The sequence below is a fragment of the Canis lupus genome, chromosome 14 (genome assembly GCF_048164855.1).
Source record: "Canis lupus baileyi chromosome 14, mCanLup2.hap1, whole genome shotgun sequence".
Lineage (NCBI taxonomy): Eukaryota > Metazoa > Chordata > Mammalia > Carnivora > Canidae > Canis > Canis lupus.
In genome coordinates, this window is record NC_132851.1 from 24,323,557 (window position 1) to 24,347,500 (window position 23,944).

The following is a 23,944-nucleotide window of genomic DNA, read 5'->3' on the forward strand; positions in this document are numbered from 1 at the left end:
TGCAAACTTTTGGTACATTAAACATTTTATTTATCCAATTTTTTATGGTCTTCTCTCCACTGCTAGAGTGTAAGATCCATAGAAAAAAAGATCTTGTTTTGTTAACCAATATATTCAAAACTCCTACATGTGTACTATGCATTTAGTAGAAAATAATGAATATTTGTTGAAAGAATAATTGATAATACTCATCATCTCTAATTCAGACCTCTCTAACTTTTAAGCCAAATGCCTACTAGGTATTACCACTTCAATGTCCTAAAGCATCTCAAATTCAACTTACTGAATCAAAAAAGATCTCACAGCCTTCCTTAACTTGTCCTTCCTCCCTTTTTCTTGACTTAATTGGTGGCACTGTAATATATCTACTTTCCTTCCTACTTAAAATTCTTCACTTAGCACTCCATCACCTAGTTATGAGGTTCAAGCTCTTTAACATAGCTTATATGGTCTTTCCTGTCTGATCTATCCTTACTTCTCCAATGCTGTTTCCTACTGCTGCTTCATCTTCAACTAGTAAGTATTATACTCCAGCAATACTTAATTTCTTGTATTTCTCTGAACATACCCTGTTTTTATCATGTCTTTCTACATGCTAGTTAATGTACTCAGAATTCTCTTGTTCACCAGTAAACATCTTATCAATAATACACAAATATGCTTAGATCCAATAAGCACCAAGAAATGTTCCCACCAAAAGACATTTCTCCCCACAAGTATGAATTCTCTTACTTGTGCTACTGTTGTATCTAGTGCATGATTCTATAACTGCATATGTCCTACAAAATTATAATTTGTTTATATGCCTTGTTCTTCACCTAAACAGTTCTCAAAAGTAACTATAATTCATATTCATTTTATGTCCTTCAGTCTCTAGTACATGGCATATATTCTTAACTGAATCATATAAAGAATATTCTAAAAATCAAATACACCTACACAAAACAAACAATAAAAAATTAACCTTCTTCTGAAAACTGCCAAAGCTTAGACAATTTTGTTAAACACGCCACTCAAATCAAGTTAGTCTCAAATTTCTCAAAGGACTGAACTATACAGTATCTTGCTCTGGCTACCTGAATTCATTATCATAAACCATTTAGAGTACTTACAAAATGTGTACTAACACGTGTTTGCCACATGTCCACTTGTTTTGGTGTAAGATCAGGAATTGACAGACCTAATCTGGAAGCCAAAGCTTCAACATAGCCTGCAAGTCTTTAAAAAAAAAAAACAGAAGGACAGAATGTAAGTTTTTAAAGAGACACACAAATGTCATTAAATAAACTAATTAGTACAAAAAGAAACCAGATAATTTTACACCTGTAACTGGCACTCTAGAAATGGAGTAAATGTTTTTAGAATTTTCATTTTTATTGTGCATAAATATATATAGTTTAAAAATATGTTATCATTAATGTATTCAATACATAAACTAATTGGCTTAGAGTAATTATTCTCTTTTATGTATGTATGTATTTATTTAGAGAGAGAGTGAGTAAGTGGGGATAGGAGAGTGGGGGGAGGTGAGAGGCCAAGGAGGAGAGAGAGAGAGAGAGAGAGAGAGAGAGAGAATCTCAAGGAAGCTCCACACCCAGTGCAGAGCTGGACATGGGGCTCAATCTCACAACCTGAGATCATGACTTGAGCAGAACTCAAGTGTCAGATGCTTAACCAACTGAGCCACTCAGGCACCCCGCTCTTTTATTTAAAAGATTATTTCATAGTATATACAGAATTATTGCAATAAAATTGCAATTATGTACTTATTCCAAATTCAAAGCAAAGCACATTTTCATTTCATATGATATAAATTAATAACTGTCACCAAAAGCAAAAATTTCCAAAATTTATTAGATTGATATATTAATAAAAACAGCCTAGAATTTTGAAGGCAATCTCAAGTATTATCAAGTTTAACTTCCCATCATTTATTGGATACAAACTTACTTTGTGAACTACAAGGGAAAAAATTTGCCAATTAAACTATGCATATATCAGTTATAAGATGGATCCCAATATCAGATATGTTAAGTTCTACAAAAAAAAAAACTATGTACCTAAGAATCAATAAAATGTAGTATTTGTTATTTAATGATATTTTTAAAGGCAGAGAAGAAATAGTTCTAAACACAAAGACTCCCAACAAAATCTTTATCTCTAATCAAAAATAACTAATGATACAAGCTAAAATTAAACGGCTATAAAAGCTATTAAATCACTTAGTTCTATTAATTATAAAAAGCTATCACAGCAGCTATAATATTACCAATATTAACCTTAATGTTGGAAATGGGGAAACAGAATGTGTAAGGGGTGATATCATTATAGATTCATGTCAGGAATCTGAGAAATATAAAATTTCTACCCTGGCCCAGATGCAAAGAAACTTTGTGTTTTAAGAGTAGCTTTAGCCTCAAACTCCAGTACAGAAGTCTCATACACAGGGTTAGATCACTTATAAAGCTGCTTCTTCCTAGATTATAGGGCTAAGTAAACTACTAGACTCAAATCCAAATCTCAAAAATTACCACTCTCATGAACCAAGGAAGGAAGAAATAGAGCCAAAGACTGAGCAAAAGAGAGTATGTTTATCACAATAATTAATGCCAACTTAGTCTAATTTATACTTTCCAAGCTTCCTTAAGCTCAGGAGGCAGCCCAGACCATGTGCTGCGTGGAAGAGAGAATGTAAAGTGAGTAGGAGAGAAAGCTGGCCTTTTCTAGTAGGCGTCCTTGCTTTGTTTCATCATTCCTGTCACATGGAATAAAGACAGCAAAAACTGGCCAAACCCATGTATGATCTGGCCATTACTACTTTTGAAAGTTCCTTTTTTCCAGAAAACATGCCCAGTCGGGAGCCTCACATTTGAGCCATATCTCTTATCTTTGAGCTTAGTGAGAGAAGGGTAGGGTGAAACAATGATGAAGTTCTTGGTTTTAATCCTGTCTTACCTTAGAAATGTCTATAAAATACATATAAATACTTCAATAAATGAAAAATTAAACTCTGCTTAAATTACAGTCATCTTACAAAAACTGTGCATCTATCAATCTCCTGAGAAGATTTTAAACACAAACTCCAGGTCCTTATACCCAGAGGTATAACACAGGCATTTATATTTGATGCACACCAAAGATCTAGTACTACTGATTTACAAATATTAAATTTAAAACTTTAGTTTGAAAACATACACAATAAATGTCCCATATTTTTTATCTTTCTCAATTAAAGAATAGAGAAGAGAAAGAGTAAGTCAGTACACACATGCACAAGTGAACAGATGAATGTACCTACCCAAGTCCAGCTAAATCTGACACAAGATTTCCCAAAGCAGCAGCTAAAAAATTGAGAAATGAGTAAGTGACTTGTTACATGAAAGTCAGAAAAGTCATCCTAATATATCGCTATAACATCAACAAAGCACTGATCTGGAAGAGTAATCACAGTTTCTGAAACTACAACTATATCCAAAGTAACTCACTGGATAGCTCTGAATCTCAAGATTTTAAAATAGAACACAAGTCCTTTGGGATTATACTGTTCTATTTCTATCAAATAATAGGTTTTCTTCTGTTGTGGTAGCCAGTTTCCATTTTGGTTTCAATATCTATACAATATTTTGAATTTTATCTTTTATATTTAGGGAAATTTGGATATTTGGAAGTTAAAGTAAAGCTTTATGAATAGCTCTGAAATTCAAGAAAATCATAGAGAAGAAATATCTCTTTCATGAACTCATCTACTCACAATGCTTTCCAAACAACAAACACAACACTTGAACCATTCCTAAATTTCACCATCATGAAAAACAGATGGTAACTAGGAGAAAGACAGTAACAGAACCAAGTTAGATTTCAATCTTATATTTTCTTCTTTGGTTTTTCTACCCAACTTGAAAATAAATTAGTACAAACAAGAGTAAAAAAGTTTTGGGGTAACATTGAATTAAGAGAAAAACTGATTTTAACATAGTACAGCATTGTTACTCATTAACTAACATAAAGTACCTAAAATTTCTCAAGAAAAAAGTGCTACATATACAAAATTAAGAATTAGAAGAACAGGATTAAGGAGACAAACTAATAGACATTTCAATGAGTAAACTTATTCAAATAAATTATCCTCTAGTAAATCTAAGCTGCTAAAATATTTTATAAATATACAGAAAATGGATAATAAAATGACTATTATTAAATACCTGCCATAGTTGAAATTCCCAAAATAATTCCAATAGACATCTCAATATGGGTTCCCTGAAAAATGATTATAAAGAAATTAATCTTAAAAACTAATGCTGAAGTGACTATAAAAAATAGTAAAGTATTAAAAAACAGAGAGACTGGTTAAACCCATACATAGGTTATTGCAGCAAAATTATATATATAAAATATGCAGAAATATTCATATAATGCAGTAATGTACTTATCTATTAAATGTATGCATTTATGAGGAAACATCAATATCACTTGATTCATTAAAATTACTTTCATAAAAATAGCAAAAACATAATTACAATACAAATAGCAATATAACCCATCATTAAAAATCTAAAATTTATATTTTCCAGCCACAAAGAAAGATTCTTTAAACCTCTTGGAACACAAAAATCAACTCACCTAGTTTTAAATTCTGAATGATACATATATATTATTGTTATTTACTCTACCAAAAGAGTTCAAAAAAAAAAAAAACAGACTCAACTAATTTCTAAGGACCCAAGAGATCAAACGTCAAAAATTATCTTTATATCAATGAGTCCTTTAACCATTAGGTAGTAAGACCATATGATTCATTTATAAGCAACAGATAGAACCTCAGTAAAAAAACAAGACTCTACTTCATTTCCACTGAATTTACTGAGAGAGTTTTATACTTTCCACATCCATCCCGTTCCTTTATAGACAAGAGAGATTCATATTTGTACTTCCATTTTAAAGAGAAGGAACTGAAATGAAGAAGGTTAAACTATTCTAATGGGTTATTACATAGAATAAAGAAGAAATCCTATGATCTACTGTGCTGAGTTCTAACGCTTGGGCAATGTTGCCTTAAGTAGATTTAATTTTCCTCCTGAAGAGTGATGCTTGAAAATTTTAAAGTAAATTTTTAAATCTCAATGATACTTACAGAGAGAGAAAAAAAAGAACACTATGTGGTATGTAGAAATATTGCATTACTTAATTTTTTATAAAACTGAAAAGAGGCTGAGTTGAATTTTCCTCATTTTTCTCTTGCCTAGGCCTTTTGGCTCCATCCCTTTAAAACACAATTCTTGTTGGATATGGAGAGAACAGCCTGATGCATAAGTCTCCTAAGTATTTAAAATCACAAGGAAGGTTTTAAAGGAACCCCCAAAAAACAGATTTCTGAAAGAAAATGAACAGAACACACGTAAAGAGTAAAGATGTGTATCTTTATATACGGATGGGAAAAAAAAAACTCACAAAAAACTGGAGCTAATATAGAAAAAAGGCACCTGACAGGTACAGTACATAAAAAATAAATATAGCTTCTTTAGCAGCAATGAATCATTAGGCATGCCCTAAGAAAAATCTGTTTGCAATACATGTATTTAAAAAGTGTTTAAGTGCTTAATCACTTAGTTGTATTTAAGAAACCTGAAGGACCTTCTAACAACAAAAAAAGCTTCAAACAAAGTCAAAGACAGATTGAGGACAATAGACTACTAGTCTTTACTTTTCCCCATAGTTACATCAAATTCTGTTATACATCCAATACTAGTTATCTTAAAATTACATCTGGTTCATCACCTGAATACAATTAAACTACTCTAGAATTCTAATGAATTCTATTCTAATTAAATTGTAAAAACGTAATCCAAAAAAAAAAAAAAACCCACCAAAATATGTTATAAAAAGCAATACCAGTAATGCAAAAAGAGAATATAAAGCTATGAAACCAAAGGCTGAGTATGAACAGCAGCCAACAATAAAGGTCAATCTATTACAGGAAGTTACATAGGAATTTGTTTTGATGACTACAACTAGGATGGCAACCAAAAGAATACAACAGGAAAGAGGAAAACATCAAATGTCAATGACATGATAGAAAAGAAGAATCAAATATTTCCTTAACCTACTATCTTAAAACAGTCAATCTGTCCCACAATGTTAGAAGGCAATCAGTGTTTTTAAAAAATTAAAAGGTGAAAAACATTCTTAAGATAATGATGACTATTTCCCTATTCACAGATTCTAGAATTATATTATTTAGGTATTTTAGTTTCAGCAGCCTATTTATTATAAAACTCTTTGGGAAATTTCACTGTTCCTGAACTAGTTTGCAATTATCACTGAATAACAAATTTCCCACACAAACTGCTCTTCATCAGGTACTGAAGCCAGTGATTTAAACATTTCTTTCAATATTATATGAGTAAAAACTAGTATATGTCCCTGAAACTGAATTTCAGTGTAAACTTCAAGAACACATATTAATTACTAACTTGGAGTCAAGTATCTCAGACCTGGAAAAATAGCTCACTCTCAGTTATACTAACAATGAGACACAGGCCCAAGTAACAGAAAACAGTAAACAACATAATAATTTGACTCTAGAGTGTGGGTGTTTCACTGTGTTGGTAGCTGTATTTAGATGCAGATTATCTGTTACTTTAGATATTTATTTCAAAGAAATAACACAATGTGAACATTTTATTCAGGGTCTATGAAGCTACCCAGTTTCCCTATTCTGAACTCTCTTCAAAATCTCTGTTCACTTTTTTTTTAAAGACCCTATTTTATTTATGAGAGATAGAGAGAGAGAGAGGTAGAGAGAGAAGTAGGCTCATCACAGGGAGCCCAATGTGGGACTCGATCCTGGATCCCGAGATCACGCCCTGAGCCAAAGACAGATGCTCAAACGCCAAGCCACCCAGGTGTCCTATCTATGCACCTTTCTTTATACAAATATATCATCTCAATACTTCCTTGTAGAAAGGATAGTCTTTCAGTATTTGACTATCCAAGGTCTGCCCTACTGAGGTGGAAAAAAATAAATATGAAGGTAGTAGTGTAGATACTAGCTCTCAATTAAGAGAAACTGAAATATTGAGTTGTGTAAAACCGAAAGATAGATTTGTCACAGAGAAACTAAGAACACATCAAGAACTATAGCTTATAAATCCATAATAGTGATGTTTTCATTATAATTAGATATGACTTATTATTTATTAAATAATCTAACCAAATTTTAGTAATTTCACTGAAAGCAGTGTGGTTCTAAGTTGCTGAATATTCAAATATATTTTCTCAAATTCACAGATATATAAATTTGCCAATTTAATACTTATATATATATATATTAGGAAAATGTCATAATCAGTCAAAAAAACTAGCGTTCTGAAATTATATCTTAGAGGCTCTTGCCAGGATGCTTTGCTAAAGAACTATGCAGTGGGCGCTCTCACTTTCAAGTTGTGTGCATGCTAGGGCACCTTCTGTGACTATTTAGGCAGCAGGATACATTCTTATTGTGTGAACATAGGTGAATAGCCAGACTTTCTGGATATCTGAGCACCATTAATCTGGACATAAGATGAGACTATATAACAGCAAAAAAAAAAAATTCATTTTAGATATTCTTTTAAGAATTTTAGATATTCTTTAAGCAAATTTTATAATCTACACAATGTAAATCATACCTTTAATCCCTGTTTTGAAACCAAATATTCTATTTATGTCCATCTGTAGTACATGTGACCTCCAAAACACCAAAAAAAAAAAAAAAAAAACCACCCAAACCTTGCAGCTCTCATATGTATTTTTCTCACATTCAATAATCCTAAAATCATTTTTTTTAACAGTCTCTTACACAACAGCTACCATTTACCTCATTTTTTCAAGTTAGAGTCAGTGAAAAGAAGTGGATAAAGCACTGGGCAGTTTTAGAAGACTTGCATTTTAATACATGGACTCATCTCTGGCTTTAGAAATTGAACCAATATTGGTATTCATTAACAAAAGGTGCCACTCAATGGTAGGAAAGGTAAATAAGCCTTCTCTGAGACTAAACACTTTTAAGGAACACACTTACATTAAAATGACTACAGCAAAGGGGATTTTTTTTTTTAACACTACAATGGAACAACGACAGAAAGGAGATACACTCAGTGTTCTCAACTAAAACTTAAAATATCTTTCTATTAAATGGATAGACTATATCAAAACACCCTTTAAAACATTTCTGCATGGAAAAACTAAACAAGGAACTAACCAAATAACATATATGTGATGAGAACTGTCAATAAAATTAAAGATCAGAAAACTTATATACTTTTTCCTTTAATAAGAATGTTGAAACTAGAGAATAATATAGACCTAATAAATATGTGTTTATTACTGTCAATGCTTTACCAAAAGTCTTAATGATTAATATATACAATGCCTTAAAACTGAATGATAGTCTGATTAACATGAAATATAATAAAAAAATAGCCTTGTTCATTATGATGTTAATTAAAATTTTATAGCTAGGATATATAAATTATTAGGAAAATTTAGACCACATTACTTTCTTTATTAACCCAAAATAGAAGGGGTGAAAGAAAGAACTTACTGCAACAATCATAATTGCATTATCCAAAAAGCCAAACCCTATGAAAGGTATCGCATTGTGGATGAATACTGAAAAACATCAAAAACAGAAAATATATTTTAAGATTTCTGTAACTTCAAATAAGAAAATAGACCACATGATTAGTCTCCTAAACAGATCTGACAACTTTTGAAATTTGCTTTCCATTTCCCATAGCCAAACGATTCTGCTCCTGCTGTAAGTTAAACTACTTCCTAGAAGCTACACTGGGGACACAAAACAAAATTAAAAAACATGTAACATGTAAAAATAACTGTGTTAGACTTCTGACTTGTTTTCTTACTAGCTACACATACAAAGTACATACAGTTAACAGGAGAACAAATAAGTAAATACATATTACAAGTACCATGTTTTTCCTGTTTATTGCTATTGATATCAAACTGTTTCTTATACCTAAAGACTAATATCATAAAATTAATCTCCATATTAGAAATAATTTTAAAACACTCTGAATCAAATTTCAGGGAAGCTACTGGTCACTTTTACTCACTAATCAATTTCTGGACAAATGTGAGAAAAATATAATTACTCATCTATATTAGCCATATATATGCGGCTTTTCCTCCCCTCATAACATCAGTATTCCTGAAAGCTTTCACAAACTATTTGATTTAAATAAAAATGGAATTTGGCTTCTTACTAACAAAGGCACATCTTACCTTATCTATCTAATACAGAATCTGAATGACCTGACATAACAGAAGTGTAACTAGGAAGAACTAATACCTATATGCTTTTTATACATTCATTCTCATCTTTTTCATATTTGCATCTTCAGCACATTGCAGAATGCCTAGTGCATAGCAGATACTCAATGAACATTAGTTAATTAAGTTGAGGACCACTAACCTGGAAAGGAAGAGAATTCCATATTAAGAGAACTGAAGGCAGACTGTGAAACAGATTAAAAGCTGGGATAGTTAAAAGACTTTATTCTAATTCATCTATAAAATTGCCAAGATAGAGCCAACATCAATTCAACTGATGACTTTTTAAAATAAACATCAAAGTTGTGAGTTTTATAACATATCCAAAAACTAGTCCCTTAAACGAATTAGCTGTATGTATTCAGTGACATTAGAGTGTCTTTCCTTTTAATGCATTAAGTCCACAGAAAGTATAATTAAAATATAATCCAGAAGTTATGGAAGTGTGACATTACTATCATGAGTTCTGCACTAATCCAGGGAAGGCTAATAAGTAGTAAACAAAACAAAATGAAAAACGCTTCTACCCAAAACCACTATTGAAGACTAAGATCACAGGAAAAAGGTATATATATCCTAGATCATTTCATGTCTTCTTGCTATCAAGAGAGAATGTTCAAGATAAAAAGTAGCATCTTTTTAATTATAAAGAATATTATTTTTAACAGTATTATTTTAAAAGCTATTAAAGATGGTAAAAACCAAATAGTACATTAATGAAATGGGATTTTTCAATTAGAGAATCCAGCCTTAGTTCTTTGATTTTAGCTAAGTCTAGCTGCTTAACTACTAGACATTCAAAATTTTATTATAAGCAACTTTGAAGTATAAAATATATCATGTTTTTATGCTTAGACCAAAATAAGTGTGTCTATAAATAAAAATGTATTGTCATTACAAAGGAAAAAGTATAATTTTCGAATTGTTACATAAACATGTACTAGACACTCCAGTGGGCATGAGATACAAAGATATGTAAGAGTTGGGTTACCAACGCTCAAGAAGTTTGGGTATGATAACATATTATATCAATAGTTAATTTCAATATAACAAAAAAACTGATAATAGTATTATACAGTGCTATGGACATGAATTTGCATGAACCTAGGCTAGGTGGATCAGGAAAAACTGCCAGGGGAAGAAAAGTTGTAAAAGAATTCTTAAATGTTTTCGTATTTAGGAAAGTAACTCCTTCCTAATATAAATTATATTCTACCTCTGAGAGAAAAAAGAATGGCTAATTAATAAGCTTTTAAAAATTATATAGCTTGCTCTCCAGTATGTAATGACCTCCTATTAAATTTGTGATTTCTCCAATTTCCTTTGGGAAATACTACTCTGTAAAAGCAAATCACATCTAATATTTAGCATTCACTTACAACCTACTCAAATTCACTGTACCGTTAAAATATTCTCTTCTTTTACTGTCTTTATAAGATCCCAAACTGCTTTACATTATGCCAGTATTAGCCTTGACTATTTATTCCCATCATAATCAAGTAAAGAAAGTACATCAGTACCATTATAAGCTTCTTCTTCCTGGTGGTCTTAAATGAACTTAACTTTCTTCATCATCATAAACAGCAAGCTGTAAGTATTTTCTCTATCAGAGAACAGTTCTTATGTAGCCCTGAGCCCAGACTTTCTAGTTCTGAAATTACCCAATTAAATCCAAACTAAACATAACCATTTTTTCTGGGAATTTAGAAAATCCTACCATTAATATAATTTTATTTCTGGATGATAACAACAGTTTAAGAATGATTGATACTGCTAACAATATTAGAAATTCCATTAGGGTAGAATGGGGTAACTGGGTGACAGGCACTGAGGAGGGCACTTGATGGAATGAGCACTGGGTGTTATACTATATGTTGGCAAATCAAACTTCAAAAAAAAATAATAAAGCAGGTAATTTACTGAAAAAATATTGTATCTTAAATCAAGTTTATAAACTTTGTTTCAGCATGAGATAACCCATATACCTGAAAAAATTAAATTTACTGACTCTTCTATACTAACAGTAAATTATATAGTTATTTCAAATCTAAAAGATAGATGCACAAATATTTAACAATTATAGAACCATTACCATATCTCAGCTGTCCTGGGGTGGGTGGTGGAGCTTCCAATTTTTCTAAAGGGGAAAAAAAGGGTTTAGGTCAAGAATTAGTTACTATAGCATGCTTTCTTTTTCGCTACAATAAAGAAAATACCAGCAGATTTACAAAGTGGGAGAATATCAAAGTTTATTCACAAATTTTTGTAGGTTAATAGGTCAAAATAATAATACTTGGTATGGGTTAAATTACAAGGCTAGAAAATAAAACTGAACTTTAGTTACATGGAACCTATAACCTATACCCCTGAGTAATCATTAGTTTTTCATTTTTGTGTTTTTTAAGCCCTTGCATCTATGTAATGAGCCTGTTTACATTAATTACAGTAAAAAAATAACCTTTGAAATATAGCTACCCTTATTTAAGATGCAATGATAGATGACTTAAGTAATATATATACAAACAGAAAAAAGCAGAAAAAAGAATATTCAGATAGACCTAAATATCCTTTAAAAAAATAGAAAATAACATTTTCAAAGCAATGTATTACAACAGTGACTTCACTGGATGGTGTTATGTTCCTTAATCTCCCCTGATAATATACTGAATATTTTGAGTCTTGAAACCTATATACTATTGGATAATATAACATATTCTATACAATAACATGACCAAAAAAAGTAGGATGCTATTTAAAATCACAAATAACAATAAATTATAATATATAGCATAATAAACACACATAGTCTTCCCAAGTATAAACCAAAGTGTCTTTAAGTGCCATCATTAAATCTAAAAATTAACAATTATTATAAAGAAGCAATGTATCTAATCTCATAACAATAACCATCTCACCATTTGTATAAGCACAACAGTAAGCGATGGTTAAATGGCAGAGAACGTACTTTCTTTATCCTCATCCAGTCCAAAAGAATTAACTGACAGTCTATGGAAAAGAACCCACACCTCAGGTCACATTATTCTAAAGACTTAGTACAACCAGACTGTCCAAGGAAACACGTACAAACTGGATATATACTTTCTAAAATACTTATTTTATAATCTATGACAACATAAAAACTGAAGGATTTAGTTTTAGGAAAGTAAAAAACAAATCTCCACTGATAAGCTATATAAAAAAGAAGTAGCATCCATATTTGTGAATGGCATTTTACTGAAAACACATATAGTACCAAAATGATTTTACAATAACAAGTACACTAATACCCTAAGTTCAATTTTCATATTATTCAGAAAGTTCTAAGAATTCAAGTTTGTTATGTTTTCCCCTTTTTTAGAAGAGTTGTGAAATGAAGATATATTAATCTTGGCAGAATTTCACATCTTATTAAAATATATTCTCTATTTATTGACTAACACCATTACCTCAAGATCTATTTTGAAAGCATGCAAATGGTTTTCCAAATTTTAACAAGGAATATAGGATACCACTGTAGTCCACAGAGTTTTCTGGTGAAGTAAACATGCAAAAGTGGTTACATACCAGAACTATTTGCTAGTTGCATTACTCTCATCATCACTACAGTTCTGACACTGTGAGGAGAAGTCCTTGTCAGTTGACTGGAACATCTTGAAATACCTAAAAATTCAACAAGCAGGACCTTCCCAATAGAATGAGAATATAGAGAGTCCTTGCTTTTACGTCTTCAAATTCCCTACATATTCATAATGAGCAAAATACTTTAAATATTTTACAACTCTTATGAAGAAAGGATAAGAGTTAGGCAAATGTATAAGGTGCAGCAAAAACAACCAAATATATAATTAACATTCCTAATCTTCCTTTCATATTACCCATAAGGATTAAAAAATTAAAACTAATGAAAAAATGAATTTTTTAAAGACTGAGAAAGAAATATAAAGGAAACAGAGCAGGGAGGAAAATCATTGGCACAGAGACTAAAGTAAAATCAAAGCAGAGATTCTGCCTCCTGCTTCACAAAGAGCCTATTGAGTAGCAAGAGGAAACATGAACATTTCCTAGAAAGTGGAAATTATACTGGAAATTATCCATAAAATTTTTTTAAATCATAAATTGATAATTTTGAGGACTTTGACACTGTAAATTACTTTCTTTACTTTGTTAACTGAATCAAAACTATATCAGAAGTGAAAAACACTGGATGTACTATATACAACAGAACTCGGTCTTGGAAATAAACCCCCATAATCTATGCAGGTTTTAAAAATCTATGCAAAGTTTTCTTTTGAATATGGTAAACTATCTATACTTACACTGGAAATGTTTCATTAAGACGACTTTGGAGTTAGAAAAACTAGTTCTTTTCAATTTCTCTGTGTGTGTGTGTGTGTGTGTGTACATCACACTTCTTTTTCTACCTTAAAAAAATAATAAAACCATTAAGATTGTACTTCACACATTTTCCAATGATTTTAACTTTAAAAATTCTGGTTCTACTTCTACTATTGGCTTAGAAACCTCCTACAACACCAGTTCTCCTGCACAGGGGAACTATAAACAATATACAAATATATAACAAATAAGTAACTACCTAAATGCACTAGAAAATGACTAAAAACAGGTTGATTCTGGAAAGGAATCAACACTTAGAAAAAGGAATGGAACTAAGTGAGATACCTGCTTACTGCAGCTTTTGGCCTGAGGGCAGACCTCAACTCACAATATATAGGGCAACTAAAACTCAGACAAAAAAATCTTCAGTCTTTCTGGGCTGAAGAAGCAGTGCACAGGGTACAAAATAACCAAAGCCACTGGAAAGTGAAAGGGGAGTCCTGGAAAGGATAGAGTTAGAAAGGACGAGCCCTAAATTCTGTATATACAGAATACAGTTCAAATATATGGCTGACCTGTGAACCACACATTTGAGTAAAAAACAAAACAAAATGCCAACTAAGAATAAAATAATTGAAGATTTGAGTTACACACCAAGAAAGAGTTTGCAGTATGAGCCTAACCATCAACTGCCTGCTCAAGCAAGTAAAAACAAAAAACTGATATTTTTTAGAAGAATAAATCACAATCCCGAGTCTCTACAATATAACTGCAGCAGTGACTAAGATATAATCCAAAATTATTTCACAAAGAAACAAGAAAACATGACCGACCCATTTTCAGGAGAAAAAACAACAGACAGAGATTAATTCTGAAGTGACTCAAATGTTACAAGGAGCACACAAGGACTTTAAAGTAGCAATTAAAATTATATTCAAAAACATAAATGAAAACATAGTCAAATAAAAACCATAAAAAAAGAACCAAACTCAAGTCCTAGAACTAGAAAATAATTATCTGAAATTTTTAAATTAATTGGATGGGCTAAAAGCAGAATGGAAGTTATAAAACAAAGAGTAAACCTGATGATAGATGAATAAAAACCCAATCTGAAGAAGAGAAAATAAAAGGATCAAGAGATAATGAATCACCACAGTAACTTCTTGCAAGATACATCCACGAAAGCAAAAGAAACAAAAGCAAAAATGAACTATTGGGACTTCATCAAGATAAGAAGCTTCCGCACAGCAAAGGATACAGTCAACAAAACTAAAAGAAAACCTACAGAATGGGAGAAGATATTTGCAAATGACGTTTCAGATAAAGGGCTAGTTTCCAAGATCTATAAAGAACTTATTAAACTCAACACCAAAGAAACAAGCAATCCAATCATGAAATGGGCAAAAGACATGAACAGAAATCTCACAGACGAAGACATAGACATGGCCAACAAGCACATGAGAAAATGCTCTGCATCACTTGCCATCAGGGAAATACAAATCAAAACCACAATGAGACACCACCACCTCACACCAGTGAGAATGGGGAAAATTAACAAGGCAGGAAACAACAAATTTTGGAGAGGATGTTAAGAAAGGGGAACCCTCTTACACTGTTGGTGGGAATGTGAACTGGTGCAGACACTCTGGAAAACTGTGTGGAGGTTCCTCAAACAGTTAAAAATAGATCTGCCCTACGACCCAGCAATTGCACTTTTGGGGATTTACCCCAAAGATACAGATGCAACGAAACGCCGGGACACCTGCACCCCGATGTTTATAGCGGCAATGTCCACAATAGCCAAACTGTGGAAGGAGCCTCGGTGTCCATCGAAAGATGAATGGATAAAGAAGATGTGGTTTATGTATACAATGGAATATTAATTACTCAGCCATTAGAAACGACAAATACCCACCATTTGCTTCGACCTGGATGGAACTGGAGGAGGGTATTATGCTGAGTGAAATAAATCAATTGGAGAAGGACAAACATTATATGGTCTCATTCATTCTGGGGAATATAAAAAATAATGAAAGGGAATAAAGGGGAAAGGAGAAAAAATAAGTGGGAAATATCAGAAAGGGAGACAGAACATGAAAGACTCCTAACTCTGGGAAACGAACTAGGGGTGGTGGAAGGGGAGGTGGGTGGGGGGTGGGGGTAACTGGGTGGCAGGCACTGAGGTGGGCACTTGACGGGATTGAGCACTGGGTGTTATTCTGTATGTTGACAAATTGAACACCAATAAAAAATAAATTTATTAAAAAAAAAGAAATAATGAATCAGTCTCAGAGACCTCTGGCTAAATCAGAAAGTCAATACATGTATAACTGGCATTCCAGAAATTGAGAAGAAAAAAGGACCAAAAAAATATTTGGATAAATAACAGGTACTAATAATTTCCCAAACGTGGTGGAAGACAAAATTTCAAAAGATTCAAGAAAGTTCAGTGAATCCTTAATAGAATAAACATGAAGAAAATCAATGATAAAGAAAAAGGAATCCTGAGAGCAGTCACACACATACACACACACAAGACACATTAAATAAAGGAAAATAATGATTTAAATATACTTCAACAACAACAAAAAAGCTGTCAGCCCAGTATTCTATATCCAGAGAGATTATATCCTTCAAGAATGAAGGCAAACTAACCTAGATAAACTGAAACTATGAGAATATGTTGTCAGCCAACCTGCAATATAAATGTGAAAGCAAATTCTTTAGACTGAAGGGAAATACCAGTTGGGTCTTCAGGAAAGAACGAAGAGTATGTGAAATGGTAAGTAATGGGTAAATATAAAAAACTAAATTTTCCCTAAGTAATTTAATTTAGGTAGACCTGACTGTCTAAAAGAAAAAAGTATAGCTCTGACTTATGGAGTATACAACATATATAGATGTAATACACATAACATTGAAACATAAAGAATGGAAGAAGTTACAAATGGACCAATTTGGTAATTTGGTTGTAATATTTCTCCAATGTCTATAATGTGATACAGTATTAGCTCTAAGTAGTCTATGAAGAAGAATGCATATTTGTAATCCATTAAGCAATCACACGTACAGACAAAATGCAATGAGATAGTTAAAAAGCTAATAAATAACTTGAAGGGAATTTTTTTAAATATTAAATTAAGTCAAAACAATGCAGCAAATAAGAAGAGAGGGACAACGAGCAAATAGTAAAATAGCAAACCTATATCCTACCACATCAGTAATTACATTAAATATTAAATAAAAGGCAGAGATTGTCAAAATAGAAAAAAAAGGAAGACCCAACTATTAGATATCCATAAGAATTACACTTTATTAGGTTGAAAGTAAATGAATAGTAAAAGATATATTATGCAAACACTATCTTATAAAGGGTGGAATGGCTATATTAATATCATATAAAGTATATGATCATAATTAGGGACATTTCCAAATGATAAACGAGTTAATTAATCAAAAGACATAATAACAATTTGATTATGCCTAATAACACATCTTCAAAATGCTTGATGCAAAATCTGGCAGAATTAAAGGGCAAAATAAAAAATTCTACAATCATACTTAGAGCTATAAAAGCCTCTTTCTCAGCAACTGACAGAAAACTAGGCAAAAATATCAGTAAAATATAGATTATTTGAACACTACTAATAATCCTAATCCAATTAATATTTAAACTACACCCAACAACTATAGAATACATATTCTTTTCAAGTGGATATGGTACATTCATCGAGATAGATCATAAGCTGATCCACAAAACATGTTAATACATTTATTATTAAAATCATAAAAAATAGGGATGCCTGGGTGGCTCAGTGGTTGAGTGTCTGCCTCTAGCTCAGGGCATGGTCCTGGTGTCCTGGGATCAAGTCCTGCATGGGGCCCCCCACAGGGAGTCTGCTTCTTCTGCCTGTGTCTCTCATAAACAAATAAATAAAATCTAAAATCTTTTTAAAAAATCATAAAGAATATGTTCTCTGACCAAAATGAAATCATTAACAATAAAATAGCTAGAAAAAAAATCTGAAAATTAAATAACATCTTTTAAATACATGAGCCAAAGAATAAATCAAAAGGGAAATTAGAAAATACTTCAAACTGAAAATGAGAGAAAATATATCAACATTTATGGGATGCATCTAAATGAATGCTTGAAGGGAAGCTTATAGTTTGAAATACATTAAAAAGAAGAAAGATCTAAGATAAATGGTCTATGGTTCTATCTTAAGAAGCTATGAAAAAAAGAACAAGAGCAAGTTAAATCAAGAGTAAGTAAATAAAAGAAGGAAATAACAAAAGAGCTGAAATTAATAAATAGAAAACAATAAAAAACAAAGGCAAAAGTTGGTTCTTTGTAAAGATCAACAAAATTAATAAACCTCTAGGTACACTGATCAAGAAAGAAAACACAGGCAAGATGGCGGAAGAGTAGGGTCTCCAAATCACCTGTCTCCACCAAACTACCTAGAAAACCTTCAAATTATCCTGAAAATCTATGAATTCGGCCTGAGATTTAAAGAGAGACCAGCTGGAATGCTACAGTGAGAAGAATTCGCGCTTCTATCAAGGTAGGAAGACGGGGAAAAAGAAATAAAGGAACAAAGGCCTCCAAGGGGGAGGGGCCCCGCGAGGAGCCAGGCTGAGGCCGGGGCGAGTGTCCCCAGGACAGGAGAGCCCCGTCCCGGAGGAGCAGGAGCTGCACCGACCTTCCCGGGCGGAAAGGGGCTCGTGGGGAGTGGGAGCAGGAACCAGGAGGGCGAGGATGCCCTCCGGCTCCCTGGGACAGTAACAGCAACTGCGCGCCCAGGAGAGTGTGCCGAGCTCCCTAAGGGCTGCAGCGCGCACGGCGGGACCCGGCGGGACCCGGAGCAGCTCGGGGGGCTCGGGCGGCGGCTCCGCGGAGGGGGCTGCGCGGCCCCGGGAGCAGCTCGGAGGGGCTCGGGCAGAGGAAGAGGCTCCGTGCAGAGGGGGCTGCGCGGTTCCAGGAGCAGCTCGGAGGGGCTTGGGCGGCAGCTCCGCAGAGGGGGCTGCGCGGCCCGGGAGCGCGAATCCACCAGCGCAGGCTCCGGAGCACAGGGCGCCGGGACACAGCCCAGGATCCGGCCTCCCCCGGGACAGGCAGAGGCCGGGAGGGCCCAGGACAGCGAGGACGCTCCTGCCCCAGCTGAGCAGATCAGCGGCCCCGCCCCGGAGCCTCCAGGCCCTGCAGACGGAGTTCCTGCGGGGGCTGAATCCAGGGCTGCAGAGCTGGCCCCGCCACTGGGGCTGTTCCTCCTGGGGCCTCACGGGGTAAACAACCCCCACTGAGCCCTGCACCAGGAGGGGGCACAGCAGTTCCCCCAACTGCTAACACCTGAAAATCAGCACAACAGGCCCCTCCCCCAGAACACCAGCTAGACGGACAACTTCCAGGAGAAGCCAAGGGACTCAAAGTACACAGAATCAGAAGATACTCCCCGGTGGTTCTTTTTTTTGTTTGTTTGTTTTTGTTTTTGTTTTTGTTTTATTTTGCTTTTTGATTTGTATCCTTCCCCCACCCCCTTTTTTCTCCTTTCTTTTTCTTTCTCTTTTTCTTCCCCTTTTTTTTTCATTTTTTTTTCTTTTTCTTCCCTTTTTTTTCTCTTTCTCTTTTCTTTCCTTCTTTCTCTCCTCTCTTTTTCTCTTTTTCCCAATACAACTTGCTTTTGGCCACTCTGCACTGAGCAAAATGACTAGAAGGAAAACCTCACCTCAAAAGAAAGAATCAGAAACAGTCCTCTCTCCCACAGAGTTACAAAATCTGGATTACAATTCAATGTCAGAAAGCCAATTCAGAAGCACTATTATACAGCTACTGATGGCTCTAGAAAAAAGTATAAAGGACTCAAGAGACTTCATGACTGCAGAATTTAGAGCTAATCAGGCAGAAATTAAAAATCAATTGAATGAGATGCAATCCAAACTAGAAGTCCTAACGACGAGGGTTAACGAGGTGGAAGAACGAGTGAGTGACCTAGAAGACAAGTTGATAGCAAAGAGGGAAACTGAGGAAAAAAGAGACAAACAATTAAAAGACCATGAAGATAGATTAAGGGAAATAAACGACAGCCTGAGAAAGAAAAACCTACGTTTAATTGGGGTTCCCGAGGGCGCCGAAAGGGACAGAGGGCCAGAATATGTATTTGAACAAATTCTAGCTGAAAACTTTCCTAATCTGGGAAGGGAAACAGGCATTCAGATCCAGGAAATAGAGAGATCCCCCCCTAAAATCAATAAAAACCGTTCAACACCTCGACATTTAATTGTGAAGCTTGCAAATTCCAAAGATAAAGAGAAGATCCTTAAAGCAGCAAGAGACAAGAAATCCCTGACTTTTATGGGGAGGAGTATTAGGGTAACAGCAGACCTCTCCACAGAGACCTGGCAGGCCAGAAAGGGCTGGCAGGATATATTCAGGGTCCTAAATGAGAAGAACATGCAACCAAGAATACTTTATCCAGCAAGGATCCATTCAAAATGGAAGGAGAGATAAAGAGCTTCCAAGACAGGCAGCAACTAAAAGAATATGTGACCTCCAAACCAGCTCTGCAAGAAATTTTAAGGGGGCCTCTTAAAATTCCCCTTTAAGAAGAAGTTCAGTGGAACAGTCCACAAATACAAAGACTGAATAGATATCATGATGACACTAAACTCATATCTCTCAATAGTAACTCTGAATGTGAACGGGCTTAATGACCCCATCAAAAGGCGCAGGGTTTCAGACTGGATAAAAAAGCAGGACCCATCTATTTGCTGTCTACAAGAGACTCATTTTAGACAGAAGGACACCTACAGCCTGAAAATAAAAGGTTGGAGAACCATTTACCATTCGAATGGTCCTCAAAAGAAAGCAGGGGTAGCCATCCTTATATCAGATAAACTAAAATTTACCCCAAAGACTGTAGTGAGAGATGAAGAGGGACACTATATCATACTTAAAGGATCTATTCAACAAGAGGACTTAACAATCCTCAATATATATGCTCAGAATGTGGGAGCTGCCAAATATATAAATCAATTATTAACCAAAGTGAAGAAATACTTAGATAATAATACACTTATACTTGGTGACTTCAATCTAGCTCTTTCTATACTCGATAGGTCTTCTAAGCACAACATCTCCAAAGAAACGAGAGCTTTAAATGATACACTGGACCAGATGGATTTCACAGATATCTACAGAACTTTACATCCAAATTCAACTGAATACACATTCTTCTCAAGCGCACATGGAACTTTCTCCAGAATAGACCACATATTGGGTCACAAATCGGGTCTGAACCGATACCAAAAGATTGGGATTGTCCCCTGCATATTCTCGGACCATAATGCCTTGAAATTAGAACTAAATCACAACAAGAAGTTTGGAAGGACCTCAAACACATGGAGGTTAAGGACCATCCTGCTAAAAGATAAAAGGGTCAACCAAGAAATTAAGGAAGAATTAAAAAGATTCATGGAAACTAATGAGAATGAAGATACAACCGTTCAAAATCTTTGGGATGCAGCAAAAGCAGTCCTAAGGGGGAAATACATCGCAATACAAGCATCCATTCAAAAACTGGAAAGAACTCAAATACAAAAGCTAACCTTACACATAAAGGAGCTAGAGAAAAAACAGCAAATAGATCCTACACCCAAGAGAAGAAGGGAGTTAATAAAGATTCGAGCAGAACTCAACGAAATCGAGACCAGAAGAACTGTGGAACAGATCAACAGAACCAGGAGTTGGTTCTTTGAAAGAATTAATAAGATAGATAAACCATTAGCCAGCCTTATTAAAAAGAAGAGAGAGAAGACTCAAATTAATAAAATCATGAATGAGAAAGGAGAGATCACTACCAACACCAAGGAAATACAAACGATTTTAAAAACATATTATGAACAGCTATACGCCAATAAATTAGGCAATCTAGAAGAAATGGACGCATTCCTGGAAAGCCACAAACTACCAAAACTGGAACAGGAAGAAATAGAAAACCTGAACAGGCCAATAACCAGGGAGGAAATTGAAGCAGTCATCAAAAACCTCCCAAGACACAAGAGTCCAGGGCCAGATGGCTTCCCAGGAGAATTTTATCAAACGTTTAAAGAAGAAATCATACCTATTCTCCTAAAGCTGTTTGGAAAGATAGAAAGAGATGGAGTACTTCCAAATTCGTTCTATGAAGCCAGCATCACCTTAATTCCAAAGCCAGACAAAGACCCCGCCAAAAAGGAGAATTACAGACCAATATCCCTGATGAACATGGATGCAAAAATTCTCAACAAGATACTGGCCAATAGGATCCAACAGTACATTAAGAAAATTATTCACCATGACCAAGTAGGATTTATCCCTGGGACACAAGGCTGGTTCAACACCCGTAAAACAATCAATGTGATTCATCATATCAGCAAGAGAAAAACCAAGAACCATATGATCCTCTCATTAGATGCAGAGAAAGCATTTGACAAAATACAGCATCCATTCCTGATCAAAACTCTTCAGAGTGTAGGGATAGAGGGAACATTCCTCGACATCTTAAAAGCCATCTATGAAAAGCCCACAGCAAATATCATTCTCAATGGGGAAGCACTGGGAGCCTTTCCCCTAAGATCAGGAACAAGACAGGGATGTCCACTCTCACCACTGCTATTCAACATAGTACTGGAAGTCCTAGCCTCAGCAATCAGACAACAAAAAGACATTAAAGGCATTCAAATTGGCAAAGAAGAAGTCAAACTCTCCCTCTTCGCCGATGACATGATACTCTACATAGAAAACCCAAAAGTCTCCACCCCAAGATTGCTAGAACTCATACAGCAATTCGGTAGCGTGGCAGGATACAAAATCAATGCCCAGAAGTCAGTGGCATTTCTATACACTAACAATGAGACTGAAGAAAGAGAAATTAAGGAGTCAATCCCATTTACAATTGCACCCAAAAGCATAAGATACCTAGGAATAAACCTAACCAAAGATGTAAAGGATCTATACCCTCAAAACTATAGAACACTTCTGAAAGAAATTGAGGAAGACACAAAGAGATGGAAAAATATTCCATGCTCATGGATTGGCAGAATATTGTGAAAATGTCAATGTTACCCAGGGCAATATACACGTTTAATGCAATCCCTATCAAAATACCATGGACTTTCTTCAGAGAGTTAGAACAAATTATTTTAAGATTTGTGTGGAATCAGAAAAGACCCCGAATAGCCAGGGGAATTTTAAAAAAGAAAACCATATCTGGGGGCATCACAATGCCAGATTTCAGGTTGTATTACAAAGCTGTGGTCATCAAGACAGTGTGGTACTGGCACAAAAACAGACACATAGATCAGTGGAACAGAATAGAGAATCCAGAAGTGGACCCTGAACTTTATGGGCAACTAATATTCGATAAAGGAGGAAAGACTATCCATTGGAAGAAAGACAGTCTCTTCAATAAATGGTGCTGGGAAAATTGGACATCCACATGCAGAAGAATGAAACTAGACCACTCTCTTTCACCATACACAAAGATAAACTCAAAATGGATGAAAGATCTAAATGTGAGACAAGATTCCATCAAAATCCTAGAGAAGAACACAGGCAACACCCTTTTTGAACTCGGCCATAGTAACTTCTTGCAAGATACATCCACGAAGGCAAAAGAAACAAAAGCAAAAATGAACTATTGGGACTTCATCAAGATAAGAAGCTTTTGCACAGCAAAGGATACAGTCAACAAAACTCAAAGACAACCTACAGAATGGGAGAAGATATTTGCAAATGACATATCAGATAAAGGGCTAGTTTCCAAGATCTATAAAGAACTTATTAAACTCAACACCAAAGAAACAAACAATCCAATCATGAAATGGGCAAAAGACATGAACAGAAATCTCACAGAGGAAGACATAGACATGGCCAACATGCATATGAGAAAATGCTCTGCATCACTTGCCATCAGGGAAATACAAATCAAAACTACAATGAGATACCACCTCACACCAGTGAGAATGGGGAAAATTAACAAGGCAGGAAACAACAAATGTTGGAGAGGATGCGGAGAAAAGGGAACCCTCTTACACTGTTGGTGGGAATGTGAACTGGTGCAGCCACTCTGGAAAACTGTGTGGAGGTTCCTCAAACAGTTAAAAATATACCTGCCCTACGACCCAGCAATTGCACTGTTGGGGATTTACCCCAAAGATACAAATGCAGTGAAACGCCGGGACACCTGCACCCCGATGTTTCTAGCAGCAATGGCCACGATAGCCAAACTGTGGAAGG

General features: G+C 34.6%; 1 protein-coding gene across 6 annotated transcripts in view; it reads right to left on the minus strand.

Annotated features, from left to right (window-relative positions):
* TMEM65 (transmembrane protein 65) overlaps positions 1 to 23,944 on the minus strand; it is an 87,176-nt gene that overhangs the window by 27,503 nt on the left and 35,729 nt on the right. For 3 of the 6 annotated variants that reach the window (XM_072774406.1, XM_072774408.1, XM_072774404.1), the window contains exons 2-7: positions 12,895 to 12,990; positions 11,423 to 11,467; positions 8,582 to 8,649; positions 4,203 to 4,257; positions 3,299 to 3,341; positions 1,113 to 1,218 (exon numbers count right to left, since the gene is read on the minus strand). In XM_072774406.1, the coding sequence (XP_072630507.1) occupies positions 1,113 to 1,218; positions 3,299 to 3,341; positions 4,203 to 4,257; positions 8,582 to 8,649; positions 11,423 to 11,467; positions 12,895 to 12,990 (413 nt within the window). The remainder of the gene's footprint in view (positions 1 to 1,112; positions 1,219 to 3,298; positions 3,342 to 4,202; positions 4,258 to 8,581; positions 8,650 to 11,422; positions 11,468 to 12,894; positions 12,991 to 23,944) is intronic. The other 3 variants (XM_072774409.1, XM_072774407.1, XM_072774405.1) reach the window with 2 other exon arrangements.